A 20,398-nucleotide genomic window follows, 5' to 3' on the forward strand; every position below is an offset into this window, starting at 1 on the left:
TGGCAGTAACTCCAATTCACCCAAACATTACCTTCAAAGAACAACTTTGCCTTATCAGTTATTATATGCACATGCACACAAAAACACACACACACACTCTCGCCCTCAAACAATCAGGAAAAACTCTCACCACTTTAAATCTAAAGAACCTTTAAGAAAGCCCTTGCTCAGTGGGATCAATCCTGTGGGATTTTCCAGGCTGCATCTGGAAGTGATCAAGCAGCGAGGCAGCAGATCAGCCCCGGACAGTCTACTGCGTCCACAGACTCACTGGGGAGCTGAAAACAGGGTCAGGGCTGGGGGTGGATGGCTGGAGGGGTGGGTGGAGGGGGGTTAGTAGAGTAGAGGTCCGGGGAAGACTAAAACGTGGGTGTTAGAGAAAGAGCTACAGGGATGCTGGATATAACATGGTTAGGGAGCAGAGGTAGGGGTAGAGAGGGGTTGAGGGAGATGTGGGTAATGGGGGAAAGAAGAGAAACCAGGGGAGGCTGTCAAGGGGAGGGAATAGGGAGGTAGAGGGGGACTTTGAAGTCAGAACAGGGTCTTGGGTGAGTCTCGGTCAGGCTTAGAGAGACTGGAGAATTTACGGGAAGGAAGAAGAGGAAATGGGGGGGGGGGGCGGAGCTTGAGGAAGTGCTAAGAGGGAATGGCCAGGCTGGAAATGTTCTCACTCCCTCCCTCCCCCTAACTCTTACTGAAACTCCAGCCTTTACACCCCATGACACATTCTAACCACTGAAGCTCTCCACGAGGGTCAATAAATATGTAAATCTTTATGACTCTTATCAAAGCTCTGCCGTTGCCTTTACCTCCCCTCCACGGTCAGAAGAGATGACCCTGAGCTGAGATGCCATGAATAGTCTACCTCACTAGGTCCATCAGGAGCTCTGCCATCCCTTTAACATAGCTTAGGTACTGGTGAATAGACATACTGTCTGTGGGCTGCCTGGCGGTGGTAACATTAGGATACGAGGAAGCATGAGGCAGACGCGCTGTGGCTATCAGCACCCATTTGAGCGGTGGTAACATTAGGATACGAGGAAGCATGAGGCAGACGCGCTGTGGCTATCAGCACCCATTTGAGCGGTGGTAACATTAGGATACGAGGAAGCATGAGGCAGACGCGCTGTGGCTATCAGCACCCATTTGAGCGGTGGTAACATTAGGATACGAGGAAGCATGAGGCAGACGTGCTGTGGCTATCAGCACCCATTTGAGCGGTGGTAACATTAGGATACGAGGAAGCATGAGGCAGACGTGCTGTGGCTATCAGCACCCATTTGAGCGGTGGTAACATTAGGATACGAGGAAGCATGAGGCAGACGCGCTGTGGCTATCAGCACCCATTTGAGCGGTGGTAACATTAGGATACGAGGAAGCATGAGGCAGACGTGCTGTGGCTATCAGCACCCATTTGAGCGGTGGTAACATTAGGATACGAGGAAGCATGAGGCAGACGTGCTGTGGCTATCAGCACCCATTTGAGCGGTGGTAACATTAGGATACGAGGAAGCATGAGGCAGACGTGCTGTGGCTATCAGCACCCATTTGAGCGGTGGTAACATTAGGATACGAGGAAGCATGAGGCAGACGCGCTGTGGCTATCAGCACCCATTTGAGCGGTGGTAACATTAGGATACGAGGAAGCATGAGGCAGACGCGCTGTGGCTATCAGCACCCATTTGAGCGGTGGTAACATTAGGATACGAGGAAGCATGAGGCAGACGTGCTGTGGCTATCAGCACCCATTTGAGCGGTGGTAACATTAGGATACGAGGAAGCATGAGGCAGACGTGCTGTGGCTATCAGCACCCATTTGAGCGGTGGTAACATTAGGATACGAGGAAGCATGAGGCAGACGTGCTGTGGCTATCAGCACCCATTTGAGCGGTGGTAACATTAGGATACGAGGAAGCATGAGGCAGACGTGCTGTGGCTATCAGCACCCATTTGAGCGGTGGTAACATTAGGATACGAGGAAGCATGAGGCAGACGTGCTGTGGCTATCAGCACCCATTTGAGCGGTGGGTTGAGCGGTGGTACAGATAAATACAAGGGTGGCTGAAGTCTTAGAAAGAGAAGATTACATTCTTATTCCTATTAAGAGATTAACCTGTATTTGAGGTGAAGTCTTATTTATTCTTTGAAATATTACTCTCTTGCCATTTCAGCCAGCTATCACCTAGGCAAGAAAAAGCGAAAGGAAAAGAGATGGAAAAGTGCTTATTGCTATCAAAGTACAGAGGGTGTGGACTAAGTTTCACGGCAGGCAGTTTGCCTGGAGTTGTCCTGAGGAGTCTCCCTCTTGGAACAGCCTACAGGGTGCTGGCCTTGTCCTGAGGAATCTCCCTCTTGGAACAGCCTACAGGGTGCTGGCCTTGTCCTGAGGAGTCTCCCTCTTGGAACAGCCTACAGGGTGCTGGCCTTGTCCTGAGGAGTCTCCCTCTTGGAACAGCCTACAGGGTGCTGGCCTTGTCCTGAGGAGTCTCCCTCCTGGAACAACCCAAACGGTGTTGGAGTTGTCCTGAGTAGTCTCCCTCTTGGAACAGCCTACAGGGTGCTGGCCTTGTCCTGAGGAGTCTCCCTCTTGGAACAGCCTACAGGGTGCTGGCATTGTCCTGAGGAGTCTCCCTCTTGGAACAGCCTACAGGGTGCTGGCCTTGTCCTGAGGAGTCTCCCTCTTGGAACAGCCTACAGGGTGCTGGCCTTGTCCTGAGGAGTCTCCCTCTTGGAACAGCCTACAGGGTGCTGGCCTTGTCCTGAGGAGTCTCCCTCCTGGAACAACCCAAACGGTGTTGGAGTTGTCCTGAGTAGTCTCCCTCTTGGAACAGCCTACAGGGTGCTGGCCTTGTCCTGAGGAGTCTCCCTACTTCCTCCCTCTCCTTCCCATGGATGTCTGCTTCCTGGATTAGGAGAACTGTCTGTCGGGCTTGGACTCTATGCTCTCTTTGTATAGAAGACATATGCTTACAGTCAACAGACCTGGAGTGAATACATGTATGAACTCACCTCTCTACCCTCTTCTTTCAGAACCATCATTATTCCACCATTCTCCCAGAAGAAGAAGATGGCTCCTCCCTGATTGATGACTCGACCAGTCAATGGTCAGCCACCATGGACAGTGAGGAGGACAGGAGGAGTGCCTTAGAGAAGAGCATGTAGGTGGTTGTGACCTCCATGTGAACCCACAGTGTGTCCAGTCTTATGGTCCCTATCCCATTAATGGACTGTCAGTTTTCCACCACAGTATAATGCAGCATCTAAGTGCTCCTGGTGTCCCAAGTCCCATTGTCCCAAATGGCAGTCCGTTCCCTAAGGGCACTGGTGAAAAGTAATGTACTATACAGGGAATATGGTTCCAGTTGGGATGTAATTCTGTATGCTGTGTCCTGATGAGAGCTAACGGTGTGGTGGAAGTGCTGGCTCCACTCTGGGAGAACCCCATCCCTCACTGTGATGAGAGAAGACACTGTTTAATGGCTGCCCTCTATTACTACAGCCAACTCATCTCTCTCTCTCTCACTCTCAGATATGTGCTGACAGAGCTGATAGAGACAGAGAAGTTGTATGTGGACGACCTGGGCCTCATAGTAGAGGTGTGTGACAAATCGATCATGTGACATTTTTTATTCTGACCCCCCTATCAGTTATTTTTTATATAAAGTACCTAGTCTGAAAAAATACTATTTTTTCTGTTATGCCATAGAAGTTATGCTATTGTCTCTACCATATTACACAATGATGACTATAGCCAGATGCCCTCCTGTGAAGTAGCAGTATTTCCTGTCCTGAGGTAGGATGTGTGTTTCTTCTACTTTGCCCAGGGCTACATGGTCAGCATGGCCACTCAAGGGATTCCAGAGGACATGAAGGGCAAAGACAAGATAGTGTTCGGGAACATCCACCAGATCTATGACTGGCATAAAGAGTAGGTCTCACGCTCTTGGCTAAACGTGTGTGAATGTGAATACTGAGCGCTGTTTATGTGAAGAGCGTATGTGTGAGAGCTCACTGAGACTGGAGCATGTTCATCAGCACGTATCACATAAGTCTGATGCTCTCACACTGACTCCACATGGCTGTCAGATATTTCCTGTGTGTGTGGTCTCGGGAAAACCTGTCGGATCTGTTTCTCTCGATCTTTCTGTGTTTCTGTGTGTATCTGTTTCCATGTGTATAGTTGTGTGTGTATCTGTGTGTCTCTTCCCCTCTGCCTGTGTGTGTGTAGACGAGTGTATATTGGTGTTCGACCCTCCCCTCTGCTCTGTGTGTCACAGCTATCTCCTGGGGGAGCTGGAGAAGTGTGTGTCAGAGCCCGACAGACTGGCCCAACTCTTCATCAAGCATGTGAGTCTGTGTGTGTGTGTGTGTGTGTGTGCAAATGAGTGTTTGTGTTTGCATAAGTGTAACTCTTTGTTTGCGGACACACCATGACAACCTAGCCCCTTACATGGTCTTTGATTCTGTTTTCTTGTATTTGGAATGAAGTTCCAGGGTGTCCCTCTGTGTGTCTGGTAAGAAGTCCTGGTCTCTTCAGAGTACTGACTGTTTACTGTCCCTGTCTCTGGCTCACTGCCATCCAGATGTGTCTTGATCGTTCAGGCTGCCTGGAGGAGAGGAGAGGTGAAAGCCAGTAGAATAATAATAAGTGCAGGCATAATTGTCCTACAGGGCTTTGTACTGTGCTACGGTCAGCTAACAGGTCCAGTTACAAAGAGCCAGTTTTCAAACGCCAGGCTGTTTGTGAAACTGCAGAAACAAATGAGCCATAATGACAGATAAATGACATTCAAAGCAAATAAACAGCTGTGTTTGTACTTAGTGCACACACACAAACGTGCGCACACACATGCATACACACAAACAGCTGGGTTTGTGTGTGAAGGTCTGGATCTCACTAAAAAATTAGGCCGAGTGAGAAAAGCAAAACCATGGCAGGAAATCGTCCATGCACACATACACACATTCTTACATTATCTTCTATAGACACATGCACATACTCTCTCTTTCACTCTCCCACTTCCCTGTCTCTCTTTCACTCTCCCACTTCCCTGTCTCTCTTTCGCTCTCCCACTTCCCTGTCTCTCTTTCGCTCTCCCACTTCCCTGTCTCTCTTTCGCTCTCCCACTTCCCTGTCTCTCTTTCGCTCTCCCACTTCCCTGTCTCTCTTTCGCTCTCCCACTTCCCTGTCTCTATTTCGCTCTCCCACTTCCCTGTCTCTCTTTCGCTCTCCCACCTCCCTGTCTCTCTTTCGCTCTCCCACTTCCCTGTCTCTCTTTCGCTCTCCCACTTCCCTGTCTCTCTTTCGCTCTCCCACTTCCCTGTCTCTCTTCTGCTCTCCCACTTCCCTGTCTCTCTTTCGCTCTCCCACCTCCCTGTCTCTCTTTCGCTCTCCCACTTCCCTGTCTCTCTTTCGCTCTCCCACTTCCCTGTCTCTCTTTCGCTCTCCCACTTCCCTGTCTCTCTTCTGCTCTCCCACTTCCCTGTCTCTCTTTCGCTCTCCCACTTCCCTGTCTCTCTTTCGCTCTCCCACTTCCCTGTCTCTCTTTCGCTCTACCACTTCCCTGTCTCTCTTTCACTCTCCCACTTCCCTGTCTCTCTTTCACTCTCCCACTTCCCTGTCTCTCTTTCGCTCTCCCACTTCCCTGTCTCTCTTTCGCTCTACCACTTCCCTGTCTCTCTTTCACTCTACCACTTCCCTGTCTCTCTTTCACTCTACCACTTCCCTGTCTCTCTTTCACTCTACCACTTCCCTGTCTCTCTTTCGCTCTACCACTTCCCTGTCTCTCTTTCACTCTCCCACTTCCCTGTCTCTCTTTCACTCTCCCACTTCCCTGTCTCTCTTTCGCTCTCCCACTTCCCTGTCTCTCTTTCGCTCTACCACTTCCCTGTCTCTCTTTCACTCTCCCACTTCCCTGTCTCTCTTTCACTCTCCCACTTCCCTGTCTCTCTTTCGCTCCCTCTCTGTTCCTTCATTAGTCCAGCAAGTTTAATTAAGCAAGAGTGAATTAAAGGATTCTTCCCAAGCTGCCGGAACCATTTAATAAGGCAAAGTTCCTGCTCTTATTTAACAGACTTCAAAAGGGCCTGGAGGGGAAGGAGAACTGAGTCAAACTTAGAGGAATAAGAGGGTTAGAGTGTCCACAATGGCGGAGACATTTAACACACACACACACACACACACACACACACACACACACACACACACACACACACACACACACACACACACACACACACACACACACACACACACACACACACACACACACACACACACACACACACACACACACACACACACACACACACACACACACACACACACACACACACACACACACACACACACACACACACACACACACACACCTGCTCACACTAGCTCTCTCACACACAGGGACCACAGGCGCCACCATCTGGTAAAGCTCTCATCATCTCTGTGTTTGTTTTTGGACCTCTAGGAGCGGCGTCTCCACATGTACGTAGTGTACTGTCAGAACAAGCCCAAGTCAGAGCACATTGTCTCAGAGTATATCGAGACCTACTTCGAGGTGAGTGACTCTTCACAGTACAATGACAAGGATAGTTTAAGAGCAGTTAAATCCCACTCAGGCATCATTCTAGCCTAATTCCTCTTATTTCTCCAACTCTGGTCTGGGTTGTTTGTATCTTAAGTGCTAATTCTATGTCTCTTTATGTCTGACTGACCTGAATCTGCCCTTTGTTCTGTATGTCTTCCAACTGGGCACAGACATCAGTTCAACATCTAATTTTGATTTACATTTGGTTGAGTTGTTAACTAACTTGAATTCAATGTGATTTCAACAAAAAAATATGTTTTCTGAAAATCCAATCAGTTTTCCATGTTGATTCAACATCACATACATTTTTTTTGTTGAAATGGCATTGAAACAACGTTGATTCAATCCATTTTTTGTTCAGTGGGTTCTGTCTGGCTGACCCAAAGCTGCCCTTAGTTATGTGTGTGTCCTATGAGGAGCTAACCTGTCTGGCTCTGTAGGAGCTGAGGCAGCAGCTGGGCCACAGACTACAACTCAACGACCTGCTCATCAAACCAGTACAGAGGATCATGAAATACCAACTACTGCTCAAGGTGTGTGTGTTTGCATCTGCATGTGTACTTGTCTAAGTGCGTCTGCCTGTGTGCGTATACGTGTGTGTTTGAAATCCCTCTGGAATATGGAAAATAACTGGTATAATTAGCATAATGCCATCTAGCCCTAGCTGATTTGAGTCATCGTGAAATGGAGCTGTATTGAATGACTTGTCACTGGAAGAGATGGAGAGAAAGGCAGGAAGAAAGACAAATTGTGAGTGACTGGAGAATAAGCAGCCTGCCCCCCAGCATTGTGGGAGCTTTTACTGTGATTTAGAGATGAATGTTGAAAGCTTTTGTCCCAAGTCCTCTTATCAGCTCACTAATCTCACAATGGATAATATGTCGCTCTTACATGATGAAACACAAGATACAGTACAGTCTCATTTTGTTCAGAAATCACTCTGAAACGTTCAGTAACTATTCTCTGATTGGATCCCTCAGGACTTCCTGAAGTACTACACCAAAGCAGGAAGGGATACCTCAGAGCTGGAGGTGAGAGTTCTCCCAAAACCATGGTACAAACAGTCATGGTCAAAACATTTCCAATACTTTCTTGTGATATTACTGTGAACTGCACACAGAGTTCTCTCATGTACACAGCTCTGTTGGAGAACGTGAAAAAAATACTGTTTTAAGTGCAACTGCAAACCATAATTGTCTATCCCACAACATCTCTTTCTCTCCATCTCCACCCCTCTTCTCTCACCCACAGAGAGCGGTGGAGGTGACGTGTTTCGTGCCCAAGCGCTGTAATGATATGATGAATGTGGGCAGGCTGCAGGGCTTTGAGGTGAGATAGACACAAGACGCTGTTCTCCATGTGATGTTGTGTTTTCTAGCACAGTTGGCAAGCATGTATGAGATGACTGAAAACAGGTGGAAACCATTTTGATTATATCACTTGTCAAACAAAAACATTATACATGATGAGTACAAAAAGTATGTAAATCTATTCACTCACTACTTTAAGTTGCTCTGGATAAGAGTGTCCGCTAAATGACTCAAATGAGTGTTTTTCTTTCTATCTTATGGGGGTCTCTCTCTCAGGGGAAGATCACAGCTCAGGGGAAGCTGCTCCAGCAGGACACCTTTACAGTCAGTGAGCAGGACAGCAGCTTCCTGTCCCGCGCCAAGGAGAGGCGTGTCTTCCTGTTTGAACAGCTGGTCATTATCAGTGAGCCAATCGACAGGAAAAAGGGCTTCTCTCTGCCAGGGTACACCTTTAAAAACAGCATCAAGGTGAGAATGGCGGAGTACTGTGTGTGTTTGTGTTTCTGTGCGCGCGTGTGTGTGTGTGTGTATGTGACCCTTGTGCCTCTCTCTCTACTGCAGCTCAGTTGTCTGGGTGTGGAGGACCACTGTGAGGAGGACCCATGTCGTCTGGTCCTGACGTCCCGCGGGCCCGATGGGAGCGTGACACGCTTCGCCCTACAGGCATCGTCCCCTGAGACGCGAAGGGCCTGGGTCAACGACGTGGTCCAGATCCTGGAGACACAGAGGAACTTCCTCAATGGTACTGCTGACAGCTGGACCAGGGCCACATACATAATGTGTTCCAAATGACATCCTATTCCCTATTTAGTGTACTACTTTTTTCTCTGATGTTTACACACACAAGTATACAAAACATTTCCATGACAGACTGACCAGGTGAATACAGGTAAAAGCTATGATCCCTTATTGATGTCACTTGTTAAATTCACTTCATTCAGTGTAGATGAAGAGGAGGAGACGGGTTAAAGAAGGATTTTTAAGCCTTGAGAGAAGTGAGACATGGATTCTGACATATGGATACATTTATAGATGCTCAATAAACAAATAAATAGTACCATTGGTTAAGCATCAACTGCATGATTGTGTCTCACTCTTTCTCCCTACAACGAACGAACCTCCTGTCTTTCCCCATCTCCTGTGGTCCATAGCTCTCCAGTCTCCTATAGAGTACCAGCGAAGGGAGTCCAACAGCCTGGGACGAGCCATGAGGGCGCCCGTGGCAACGACCTCTGGCCTGCGACCCCACTCCTCGGCCTCCATTGACCGCTACCGGCTACCTTACCTGCACTCCTACAACACCTCTCTGCCCTCCCTGCACCTGCCCAGCCAGGGACCCACTGCAGAAACACAGGTAGGCACTAATAACACCACCCCATTCCCTACATAGTAGGGAACCGGAGCCCTATTGAATAGGGTGCCATTTGGGATGCTGACCACAGAAAGTGAAGATACCAGTAGCTACTACAACTATTGTAAGAATACATTTATTCTAATTACCTAATTATTTATCGCTCTCTATTTCTCTTTCTGTCTGTCTTTCTCTTATTCACCCCTCCTTTTTCCTCTTTTAGTCCCCACTGTACCATAGCCCTGCAACACCCCGTCCCTCTCACCTCCCTCTGAAGCTCACCATGTCCCAAGAGGCCAGGCACTGCCAGGGGGTGTCCAACGGCCTGTGCCCCCCTACCCAGCACAGCTTACAGGTATTCAACCACACTGCAGAGAAATACAATAAGAACCCACTGACTCCAACACTCGCCTTATAGCAGTGATATAGTATCTTGCAGGTTCTGACAATTCACAACTGCTATCCACATTGACCAAATTCTATTTTGAGAGCAACCACACATTTCTACAGAAATATAATCAAAGCATGATTTACAGTACGGGAAAGTCTGAGTTAACTTAGGACTCACTGCCATTTGGGCTCCTGGGTGGTGCAGTGGTCTAAGGCACTGCATCTCAGTGCTAGAGGTGTCACTAAAAACCCTGGTTCGATTCCAGGTTGTATCACAACTGACTGTGATTGGGAGTCCCATAGGAGAGCAGCGCACAATTGGCCCAGTGTTGCCATCATTGTAAATAAGAATTTGTTCTGATCTGACTTGCCTAATTAAGTAAAAATGTGTTGGATATCTGTCATTAACCTCCCATAAACTCTCTCATCACTACAGATCAGTGAATAGTTTAGTTTATAAATAGCTCTTCTACGGTTAGGATGAGGGGAATAACTCAGCACTTTCCCAGGTTCTTTACTGTTTTATCATATTATTCCCCTGGCCATTGGCCCGGGTTGTCGTGGTTGCCAGTGCTAGAGGGAAATGACTGGGCCAGTCCTATCCTCTGTCCGAATGGTGATATCCTGTTGTTGTTCCCAGCTGGGGTTACACTACTAATGGCACCCTGGCTGGCTGTCATATTGATCTGTGGTCAGTTCCTAGAAATACTATAGAAACCATATAGATTGCTGTCGAGTCCCACTGATCCCAAGTCAGAATACTCTGAGGATGTCATCTTCAGCAGACAATCTGATCCCTAGTCAGTGTTGGATAGGCTCAGGGGTTAAAAACATTCCTTTGTCCCAATGTTCTCCAGTCAGTTCCCAGGGATAACTAGCCCAGTGCCCTGACTGGTGGTTTATCTTATTTAGCCAGACTCTCCCCATTAAAAGGAGGAAATGGGTTTGATTTCAGGGCTCTTATCAGAGGCTTGTCATGCCTTTTTCCACACTTCATTTCGTTCCTCCTCTCTCTCTGGTAGATGCAGACAGGGGGATAGGGAACTTTTGGGGCCTTTGGAAAAAAGTGTAGTCCGGTCAGTGGGTTGAGGGCTATTTGAAACTGTTCTTTCTGTTTGGAAAGTGATGTATGCTACAATAGATATAGAGAAGGTGAGAGGACTGATAGCATTGTGTGAAGGCTGAGTGAGTTTAAACTGTTGGGTCACTCTCTCTTCCTGTCTCCATCCAGGGTTGATGTAAGGATAGGATCTTGCTTTATAACCATTCAACATAGCATCATCTTTGTCTTTCCTCTTTGCGAGGCTAGGTAGGGTTTCAATTTCTCTGTGTGTTTGTCTCTCCATCTCTCTGAGATTAAGAGCTCAGTTCACTGTGGGGATATGCAGGTGGTCCAGGAAACAAAGGAACTCCGAATCTACTAGAAATAATGTAACTTTAAAGTATATTCCAATAACCCCTCAGCGACAGTAAGGAAGGCAATTACCAGCTTCCTCCTATACACAATGTACAGGCCTTCTTGTAATAGATTTTTTTTATTTAACCTTTATGTAACTAGGCTAGTCAGTTAAGAACAAATTCTTATTTACATTGACAGCCTACTCCAGCCAAACCCGGATGACGCTGGGCCAATTGTGCACCGCCTTATGGGACTCCCAATCACAGCCAGACGTGATACAGCCGGGATACGAACCAGGGACTGCAGTGACAGCTCTTGCACTGAGATACAGTTCCTTAGACCCCTGCACCACTCAGGAGCAGACACAGACTTTCATTTGGAATATGACTCAGAGATTGCACAGATGTCCAAACGGAATATGTAATAAAGGCTTTGATATAAAAGTTGACATATTAGGCCTCTTGCCCCAGGTATGACTCCACTATGTGTATGTAACTGAACACGCTGCCTCTGTCTACTCTGGTCTTCTCAGGGTGGTACTGTCTGTTACCATGGAGCCATGCCAGGGGAGGGAGGGACTTACGCATCGCATCGCTCAGGCAACCTGGATCAGCTAACTGAACTCTCTCTGCATGAGCATGAGTGCTGATAACCTTTTACTTCACAGCCTGAATGAAGGGGTGTAGGGTGAAGTTGCTCCTAGACGCTGATCTTAGGTCAGTTTAGAATTTCCCCCAGGCTAGGTTTGGGGGATGAGGAAGCTGATCCTATATCTGTACCTAGTGTAACCTTCAGTCTATAGCGAATGAGGGGCAGGCTGATAGAGCCCTGGTGAACCTGGCTCCAGTCAGGACAGGCAGGGGGCCTAGGGCGGGGTTAGTTCAGACAGTTTCACTATCACAACTCTTGTGATTACCCTAATAACATTATATTATGATTACTATGGTATCTCTAGCTTCTAATTATCATTTTTTTGTTGGTATTTCTGTCATATTACATTTTCTACTATTTTGAAACCTGTATTTACTATTGTGATGCGAGAAGTGAAGCAGAAATGCAGCCCTCTGGTGTTTGTGAGCGAAAAGGAAAAGTAGCCAATGGTGTCTCTCTCTCTCTCTGTGTGTCTCTCTCTCTCTGTGTCTCTCTCTCTCTGTGTCTGTGTGTCTGTGTGTCTGTGTGTGTGTGTGTGTGTGTGTGTGTGTGTGTGTGTGTGTGTGTGTGTGTGTGTGTGTGTGTGTGTGTGTGTGTGTGTGTGTGTGTGTGTGTGTGTGTGTGTGTGTGTGTGTGTGTGTGTGTGTGTGTGTTTCTCTCTCTGGTGGAATGCAGCTTCTGTGTTGCAACGGTAGCTATTCACACTGCAAACCGTTTCTACAGTACTGTACCACTCATATGGTGACACGCTTAACACCATTTGTTTTCGTATAGAAATAGACATTTGGGAACTACCACTTAAGTCGCCAGCCCTTTCATGTTGCTTTTTCTTAAACACGGGGACCATATTAACATTATGCTACTGCTACGTGTGACAGATTTGATCACTTTGCACAACAAGGAAGGTAAAACAGCAGTGGGGAGGTAATGCCATATCTATTCTCTGTCCCTCTTCCTTAATTGCTATCCTCCTATTCTGAATTCATCCTCACCACCATTTCATAAAGCAGCCTTTGGGTCAAGAGTGTTGACATTGTGGGCCGGAGAACTATTTGAGCTTAATTGTGGGACTGAATTTGTCCAGGGTTTGAGCAGTCATGATTGTCTACTCTATCCATTATTACTGTGCTGCTCGGTTTGCATACTTTTCCCTTCATTTAAGGGGCCACTTTAACCCTGCCATTGTTCCAACGTTATCTGAAGAAAACACACGTAAACTCACACAAAGCCCACTCCAAACTCTGAAGGAGAGAGGAAAAGGGGACACCGATAGAGGGCGTGCTCTTCTGCCAGTGTCATCATGAATGTAAATAATCTGCTGTGAGATCATATCAATAAACAACGTTTATGAAACACTGCTGCTGTTCCTCCCCCCCATCATACTTCTGGTCTTGGTCATGTTATGTTATAAGACTGCCGAAAAGGAACTGATAGTGAGATGACTTGAATATCCTGGAAATTCCCAGAATGACCATTTCCTTCACGTAGTCAACACTAGCTGTTGCCTTTGAGATGAATACTTCCACCACACAGGAACAATACAAAAGTGAACAATAGCACCACTAAGCAAGAGTAATTCAATTTATTCTGTCTAAAACTAAACAATAGCGTTTCACATCCATTGGTGATTTGTTTAGCGTCCATGTGGTTCATTTTGCCTACCTAACAGGCTTTGGGAGGGTATTGGAAAAATACTACAGGTATTTAGCTTCCTCAAAATGGTGAGTTGAGGGACAACTTTAAATGCTCAATATAGGGCACTTGGAGATAGATGGCTACCTGATAGAAGATGCTCACGCACATGTTCAAATATATTGTCAACAGTAATTGACAACAGTTGACAAAATGGCCAAACAATCACTTGAGTTATCATTACTTGTCATGTTGTAGAAGTGATTGGAGACAGGCGCAGGAATATGTAAAAGGGGGCTTTAATACTCGACCCAAAAATACAACATGCCATGAAAAGGCACAGGGACGAATCCCAAAACAAACATACAAAAACACAGGGATGTAACCCAAACAAACATACAAAAACACAGGGATGTAACCCAAACAAACATACAAAAACACAGGGATGTAACCCAAACAAACATACAAAAACACAGGGATGTAACCCAAACAAAAGAGAGAGGTACAACCTCTAATAAATACACAAGATGAGATGAGACCCGTAATAACAATGCACAGGACGAGACCCGTAATAACAATGCACAGGACGAGACCCGTAATAACAATGCACAGGACGAGACCCGTAATAACAATGCACAGGACGAGACCCGTAATAACAATGCACAGGACGAGACCCGTAATAACAATGCACAGGACGAGACCCGTAATAACAATGCACAGGACGAGACCCGTAATAACAATGCACAGGACGAGACCCGTAAGAATGCACAGGACGAGACCCGTAATAACAATGCACAGGACGAGACCCGTAAGAATGCACAGGACGAGTCCCGTAATAACAATGCACAGGACGAGACCCGTAATAACAATGCACAGGACGAGACCCGTAATAACAATGCACAGGATGAGACCCGTAATAACAATGCACAGGACGAGACCCATAATAACAATGCACAGGACGAGACACGTAATAACAATGCACAGGACGAAACCCGTAATAACAATACACAGGACGAGACCCGTAAGAATGCACAGGACGAAACCCGTAATAATGCACAGGACGAGTCCCATAACAACAATGCACAGGACGAGACCCGTAATAACAATGCACAGGACGAGACCCGTAATAACAATGCACAGGACGGGACCCGTAATAACAATGCATAGGACGAGACCCGTAAGAATGCACAAGACGAGAGCCGTAATAATGCACAGGACGAGTCCCGTAACAACAATGCACAGGACGAGACCCGTAATAACAATGCACAGGACGAGACCCGTAATAACAATGCACAGGATGAGACCCGTAATAACGAGAACACAAAACACGCAGGGCAAAAGCCGAAACAAAGTACAGGTAGACCAACGGACCTGGGAACAATAACCAAACAAAACAATGGTGAACAGAGGGCACATATATACAATTGCTAATCAGGGGGAATGGGAACCAGGTGTGTGTAATGAAGCAGTTCATTGACGCCTAGAGTCCGGTGACGTAGACCTCAGAAGCTGGTGCACGGAATGACCAGCAGTACCGGGGGAATCCGGGGGAATTTATTTGAATGAAACCAAGCTCAAACAGTTTGTTTTACTCAAACATAGTTTTGATTCTTTCTGATTTTATGCACATGTAATGTAGATCAGTGTTAATTGAATCTCTATTATTTTGGCTTACTGACAACCAAATTACAATTAATGTCGGTTATCCTGTGCATCATGCTAAATCGACTAATATATGTAATTAATTTACAATACATTGTATGATATCAATACAAATGTCCCAAAAATACACACTTAAGAAATAAGCCCAATAAACCGCTACTTTGTACTTATCCAAAAGAGAATGTGGTCCTTCCTCTAAGGATTACAATACATTCTAGTGTGGTGTTATTGAAAACCATAACACCGCATTCAGATATTCTCTACTGGCAGACTGAATGAAAATAGCCATTGTAAACAGCATTACAGCATTATTTCCAAAATGATTTGTATTCTGACTTCCTCCCTGATGTCTTTGGTCACTCTCTGAGACCAGTTATCTCCATTAGAGGTCCATGAGAAAGGAATATTCAACCACCACAACTCTTCTGCTTTTATTGCCAATCCCCACACAGGCAGTCATGCTGAACAGAACATCCTCTGAAGATCACAGGCCTCCTGCTGGCAGAGTAGACAATGCTGGCTACAATGACCATGACAAACATGTTGTCATGACAATGGTTTGATGGTGTAAAAGTTTGTGTAAGAAGTCTCTTTCTCCAGAGAAAGGGCATTGGTCTGCACTCGACTCTGTCTCCACACTGGCCCTTCTGTCTTTCTGCGGGTCTCATGGCCTGAACTCCACACACACAGAGACAGGAGCTGGGGTTCTCAATAAAACACACCATACTGACCGCGAGTCACTTGGCTTTTTGTATTTTCTCTACTCCTTCTTGATGTTCCTGGCTGGTCCTCTGGTGCCACCCTGTGGCTGTGGAGCCTCCTGTTGGGGGCCCTGGTTGTCGTGGCCCCTCCCCCTGGTGGGTCTTCTCGTGTTTTGCCAGGTGGTCGCTCCGCATGAACCTCTTCCCACACGTCTGGCAGCCGAAGCACTTTTCCCCAGTATGTGTGTGCAGGTGCCTCTGCAGCTCGTCTGAGCGTGTGCAGTTCTTCCCGCAGAAGAGCCAGCTGCAGACGAAAGGTCGCTCCTTCAGGTGGGAAGTCTTCTTGTACACCGAGCATCTTCAATGGGGGGAGCTCAAAGGTGTAGGCAGCCGGGGTGGAGGAGGGCTCAGCAGGAGGGGTGAGAGGCAGCTCATGGAGGTGGTGGTGCTGGTGTGGATGGGGGTGAAGGTCAAGTCCGCTCTGGACGTGTCCAGGAAAATTAAGTTTTGGCACTGTCAGAGTTGCCACCTGTTGGACCCTTAGACTGGAGCTCTGGGCCACTTCACTGCCCAATAGCTGGAGCATCCCAGTCATGGAACTCATGATCCCTTCATAGGATGAGTGTGGCCGTTCCTGCCGCAGTCCACTGCCCCCCAGCCGGGCTTGGCCACAAGGTCTGGCCAGGAAGGAGGAGAGGAGATGGGGTCCGTTCTCAGGAGAGGAGCTGGGTGTGCGGTCCTATGGGGTATAGAAAGAATGGATGTTAGACATGCTGTACACTATTGAATGAGATATTCCTGAGCAAAAACCACATACAAAATCAAGATATTATAGTGGTAACACAGAACTTAAGACTTCTTTCTAATGTGATAATATAGAGAAACTATAGAACAGTGGTGACCTTTTACTGTGAACTTCCACATCTCTATTTCTAAAATATATGTTATAATTTTATTGATGTAGTCAATGTATTTTATAAACTAAAATAAAGTAAATATTTTAAGGTAAAATACTGCTGCTAACAAATGAATCCAGACGAATTCCTATAAATATATTGGGAGAAAATGTATCAATAATTGCACTTGACAATTTCAAAATGTAATCTGAAGAAGGCTAACACTGAAATGACTCTCCCATACCAAATTCAACTAAAAACATTTTCCTCGTCTGTAAGAAATGGTTTAGAAAGTGGTCGGTCCCCGGAAATGCGGCCATGACTTTTGCGCGCTTCTGCGCCCAACGTAGTTTTTAAAACTGGTCTCAGTACAAGTGCAGCACCGAAACAAAATCAAGAAAACGGGATTTTGCTGTGTCTTAATTCTCATCCAAAATCAGTCTAATTTTCTGAAGAAAAAAAACAACCTCATAACGTGTTTTATATTGTTGTGAAGAAATAAAAGTGGATTAAAAAAATGGATTGTAGGAATGATTAATTCCAAAATACTTGCTCCGGCGGTATCCCTTCTGCATCCTTGTCTTCACTGATTGCCTCGAACGCTATGACTGGATATCATTTGAAGTGTGCGGAGAACCAATCGACACATTCTTGGCAGCATCTTGTTTGGGAGAGATTTCACAGTACAGATAAAGTAAGAACCGTCTGTGTGTGTTTGTCAATGAGAGGGTTAGATTAATCTCGCCCGGGTGCCGGTGTTGGCGTGTTTTGCATTGGCTGAAAGTTAAATCGATTGCATTCGATTTTAAACCGGCTGCCTCCCGGGCTTGAGCCAAGCGCCCTGTTAAAGCCCACGGTAGTCTGCTCAAAACAAATGTGACGTAATTAAGCACATGTAGTAGCATAATTATTAGGATTTTGTGTTTTCTCAAAGGTGACTGGTTTTGATATTAGGCCTAAACGCTTTATCTTCCTTGCCCCCCAAAAAATTAATAGAAAAATTATAACATTTATTTTATGGTTTAATGGTTTTGTTTCTTTGTTTTGTGTGTTTCTTTCTTGATTCTGTATAACAATACAAGATCAAAGCGCCCCAATACCGTCTGAAAATCAATCAAACTAATGGTTTTCGAAGATCTCCCTCCCTGGGTTCAAGTGAAGGCCATATCTATAATCTTATTGCAAATGCAGACACAACAGTTTGCAAAGGTGACCATTTTACCTCTTCAAAGAGCCTTCCGAGAAGAGCGTCTGCTAAATGACTTAAATGTAATGTAAATGTAAGTGATATTTCCATAGCAACAAATAACAATCCCGTCCCATCCTAATCTCAATGACAACCAACAGGACATTTCTCTTTTGCATTCAATTTCAAACTAATGATGTTGTCACTGTTGCTTTAAATCTATGATGGACTTTTGTTTATTTTGATTGTGTCTTTATTCTGGCATTTTTATACATTTTCTTTCCTTACTAGTTAACTATGACACCATATTTCACTCAGGAGTCAATAACCATTGTGAAGTTATTTGTCAATTGTATTCATCCATATCTCTTTTCCCCTGCATTTCAGTTAAAAAATGTATCCATAGAAATTAAATGGACAATGGACATTTCATTTTAATGGATATATAAGGTATAAGGTTTGCTTCATCTTTCAGTCATGTCTCCATGACATCCCATCATACATCTATATTTGCACCAAGGACTGTGACATCTGTTATGACAAAATGGTCATAACAGATGTGAGGGACAGGCCAACAAACCTAGAGCATTTAGGCTATTACCTGTTAAAGACACATGAGGGTCAGTTAAGAGGCCATGATGTTATATGTTGTGTTATATGTTTTATATGCCCATAACTGCTGTTGGAAACATGATTGTTTTGATCCTAAAGTTTTTTTTGTTATGAAAGGTTGCTGGAGGAAAACTGTAACACACCAAAGAGTTGAAAATATTTTGGCAGATTACGTTTGTCAGGAATTTTTCACATTGGAATATAGAAATTAAATTTAATAGAAAATGTTGTAAATTCTGTTAAGAGGTTATTTTACAATGTAAGTATTTTTTTCACATCTGAAGCTATGGATGAATCACCCCCTGAATCTCCCTGCGCTCCGGCTCTCCCTTGGTTCCAGAGGCACGGGCAGGGAGAGATCCCAGGGATCACTAGAACAGGCTAGGTGGAGAGGTAGTGCATCACATCAACAAACAGGCTTTCATACCTTTCTCTCTGGCATTAATGAGAGAGAGGCCTTAACTGAAATTTTGACGCTCCCTCAGTTGGCACCTCCAACGTGATCATTTGATTAATGTAGTGAGTGAATGAGTGAAGGAGCATGCGGTTTTGTGGTTTCATCTGCTAGAGCTCAAGGTTGTGGTTTGTGTTGGAAACCCTCTAGCACTGCCCACTGTCCAAATCACTTTTTTATTTGTCACATTCTTTTAAACAACATGTGGAGACTAACATTGAAATGCTTACTTATGGGCACATTCCCAGCAATGCAGAGAGAAAGAAAATAGAGAAATAATAGAAAAGTAATGACACTTAATAAATACGCAATGAGTAATGATAACTTGACTATATACATTTTTATTATTTTTTATTAAACTAGGCAAGTCAGTTAAGAACAAATTATTATTTACAATGACAGCCTACTTGTAAAGCCCCCCCGGCCAAACCCTCCCCTGACCCGGACAACACTGGGACAATTGTGCGCCACCCTATGTGATTCCTGATCGTGGCCGGTTGTGATACAGCCCAGGATCGAACCTGGGTCTGTATTGACACCTCAACCACTGCAATGCAGTGACTTTGACAGTTGCGCCACTCAGGAGGCCAAACATGGGGTACCGGTACTGAGTCGATGTGCAGGGATACGGGGTAATTGAGGTATATATGTACATATAACTAGGAATACAGTAACTGTACTGGGCCGTACGCACTACCCTCTGTAGCGCCCTGCGATAGGATGCTAAGCAGTTGCAATACCAAGCGCTGATGCAACCAGTCAAGATTCTCGCAATGGGGGCCTCCCGGGTGGCGCAGTGGTTAAGGGCACTGCACTGCAGCGCTAGCTGTGCCACCAGAGACAGTCAAGATTCTCGCAATGTGGGCCTCCCGGGTGGCGCAGTGGTTAAGGGCACTGCACTGCAGTGCTAGCTGTGCCACCAGAGACTGGCCTCGCGCCCAGGCTCTGTCGCAACCAGCAGCGATCGGGAGGTCTGTGGGGCGATGCACAATTGGCCTAGGGTTAGGGAGGGCTTGGCCGGTGGGGATATCCGTGTCTCATCGCGCACCAGCGACTCCTGTGGCGGGCCGGGCACAGTGCACGCCAACCAAGGTCGCCAGGTGCACGGTGTTTCCTCCGACACATTGGTGCGGCTGGCTTCCGGGTTGGATGCACGCTGTGTTAAGATGCAGTGCAGCTTGGTTGGATTGTGTATCGGAGGACGCATGACTTTCAACCTTCGTCTCTCCCGAGACCGTACGAGAGTTGTAGCGATGAGACAAGATAGTAGCTACTAAACAATTGGATACCACGAAAATGGGGAGAAAAAAGGGGTAAACATCAACAAAAAAAATAAAATAAAAAATAAATCTAAAATTTGGACTCATCAGACCATTGGACAGATTTCCACCGGTCTAATGTCCATTGCTCGTGTTTCTTGGCCCAAGCAAGTCTCTTCTTCTTATTGGTGTCCTTTAGTAGTGATTTCTTTGCAGCAATTCGACCATGAAGGCCTGATTCACGCTGTCTTCTCTGAACAAACATGGGAGTAATGCTTCACTCTTTGATATGCCACGTCAATATTTTACTC

General features: G+C 45.9%; 1 protein-coding gene across 1 annotated transcript in view; it reads left to right on the forward strand.

Annotated features, from left to right (window-relative positions):
• The window catches only part of LOC124031283 (rho guanine nucleotide exchange factor 25-like), a 52,071-nt gene extending 39,036 nt beyond the window's left edge, over window positions 1–13,035 (forward strand). Inside the window, exons 4-16 of the mRNA XM_046342352.1 lie at window positions 3,031–3,158; window positions 3,530–3,596; window positions 3,825–3,928; window positions 4,278–4,347; window positions 6,465–6,554; window positions 7,025–7,117; window positions 7,565–7,615; window positions 7,836–7,913; window positions 8,171–8,362; window positions 8,456–8,636; window positions 9,046–9,248; window positions 9,469–9,600; window positions 11,567–13,035. Coding sequence (XP_046198308.1) covers window positions 3,031–3,158; window positions 3,530–3,596; window positions 3,825–3,928; window positions 4,278–4,347; window positions 6,465–6,554; window positions 7,025–7,117; window positions 7,565–7,615; window positions 7,836–7,913; window positions 8,171–8,362; window positions 8,456–8,636; window positions 9,046–9,248; window positions 9,469–9,600; window positions 11,567–11,683 — 1,506 coding nt within the window. The 3' untranslated portion in view covers window positions 11,684–13,035. The remainder of the gene's footprint in view (window positions 1–3,030; window positions 3,159–3,529; window positions 3,597–3,824; window positions 3,929–4,277; window positions 4,348–6,464; window positions 6,555–7,024; window positions 7,118–7,564; window positions 7,616–7,835; window positions 7,914–8,170; window positions 8,363–8,455; window positions 8,637–9,045; window positions 9,249–9,468; window positions 9,601–11,566) is intronic.
• Window positions 13,036–20,398: the final 7,363 nt, after the last annotated feature.

This window comes from Oncorhynchus gorbuscha, linkage group LG03, assembly GCF_021184085.1.
Source record: "Oncorhynchus gorbuscha isolate QuinsamMale2020 ecotype Even-year linkage group LG03, OgorEven_v1.0, whole genome shotgun sequence".
In the NCBI taxonomy this organism is placed as follows: domain Eukaryota; kingdom Metazoa; phylum Chordata; class Actinopteri; order Salmoniformes; family Salmonidae; genus Oncorhynchus; species Oncorhynchus gorbuscha.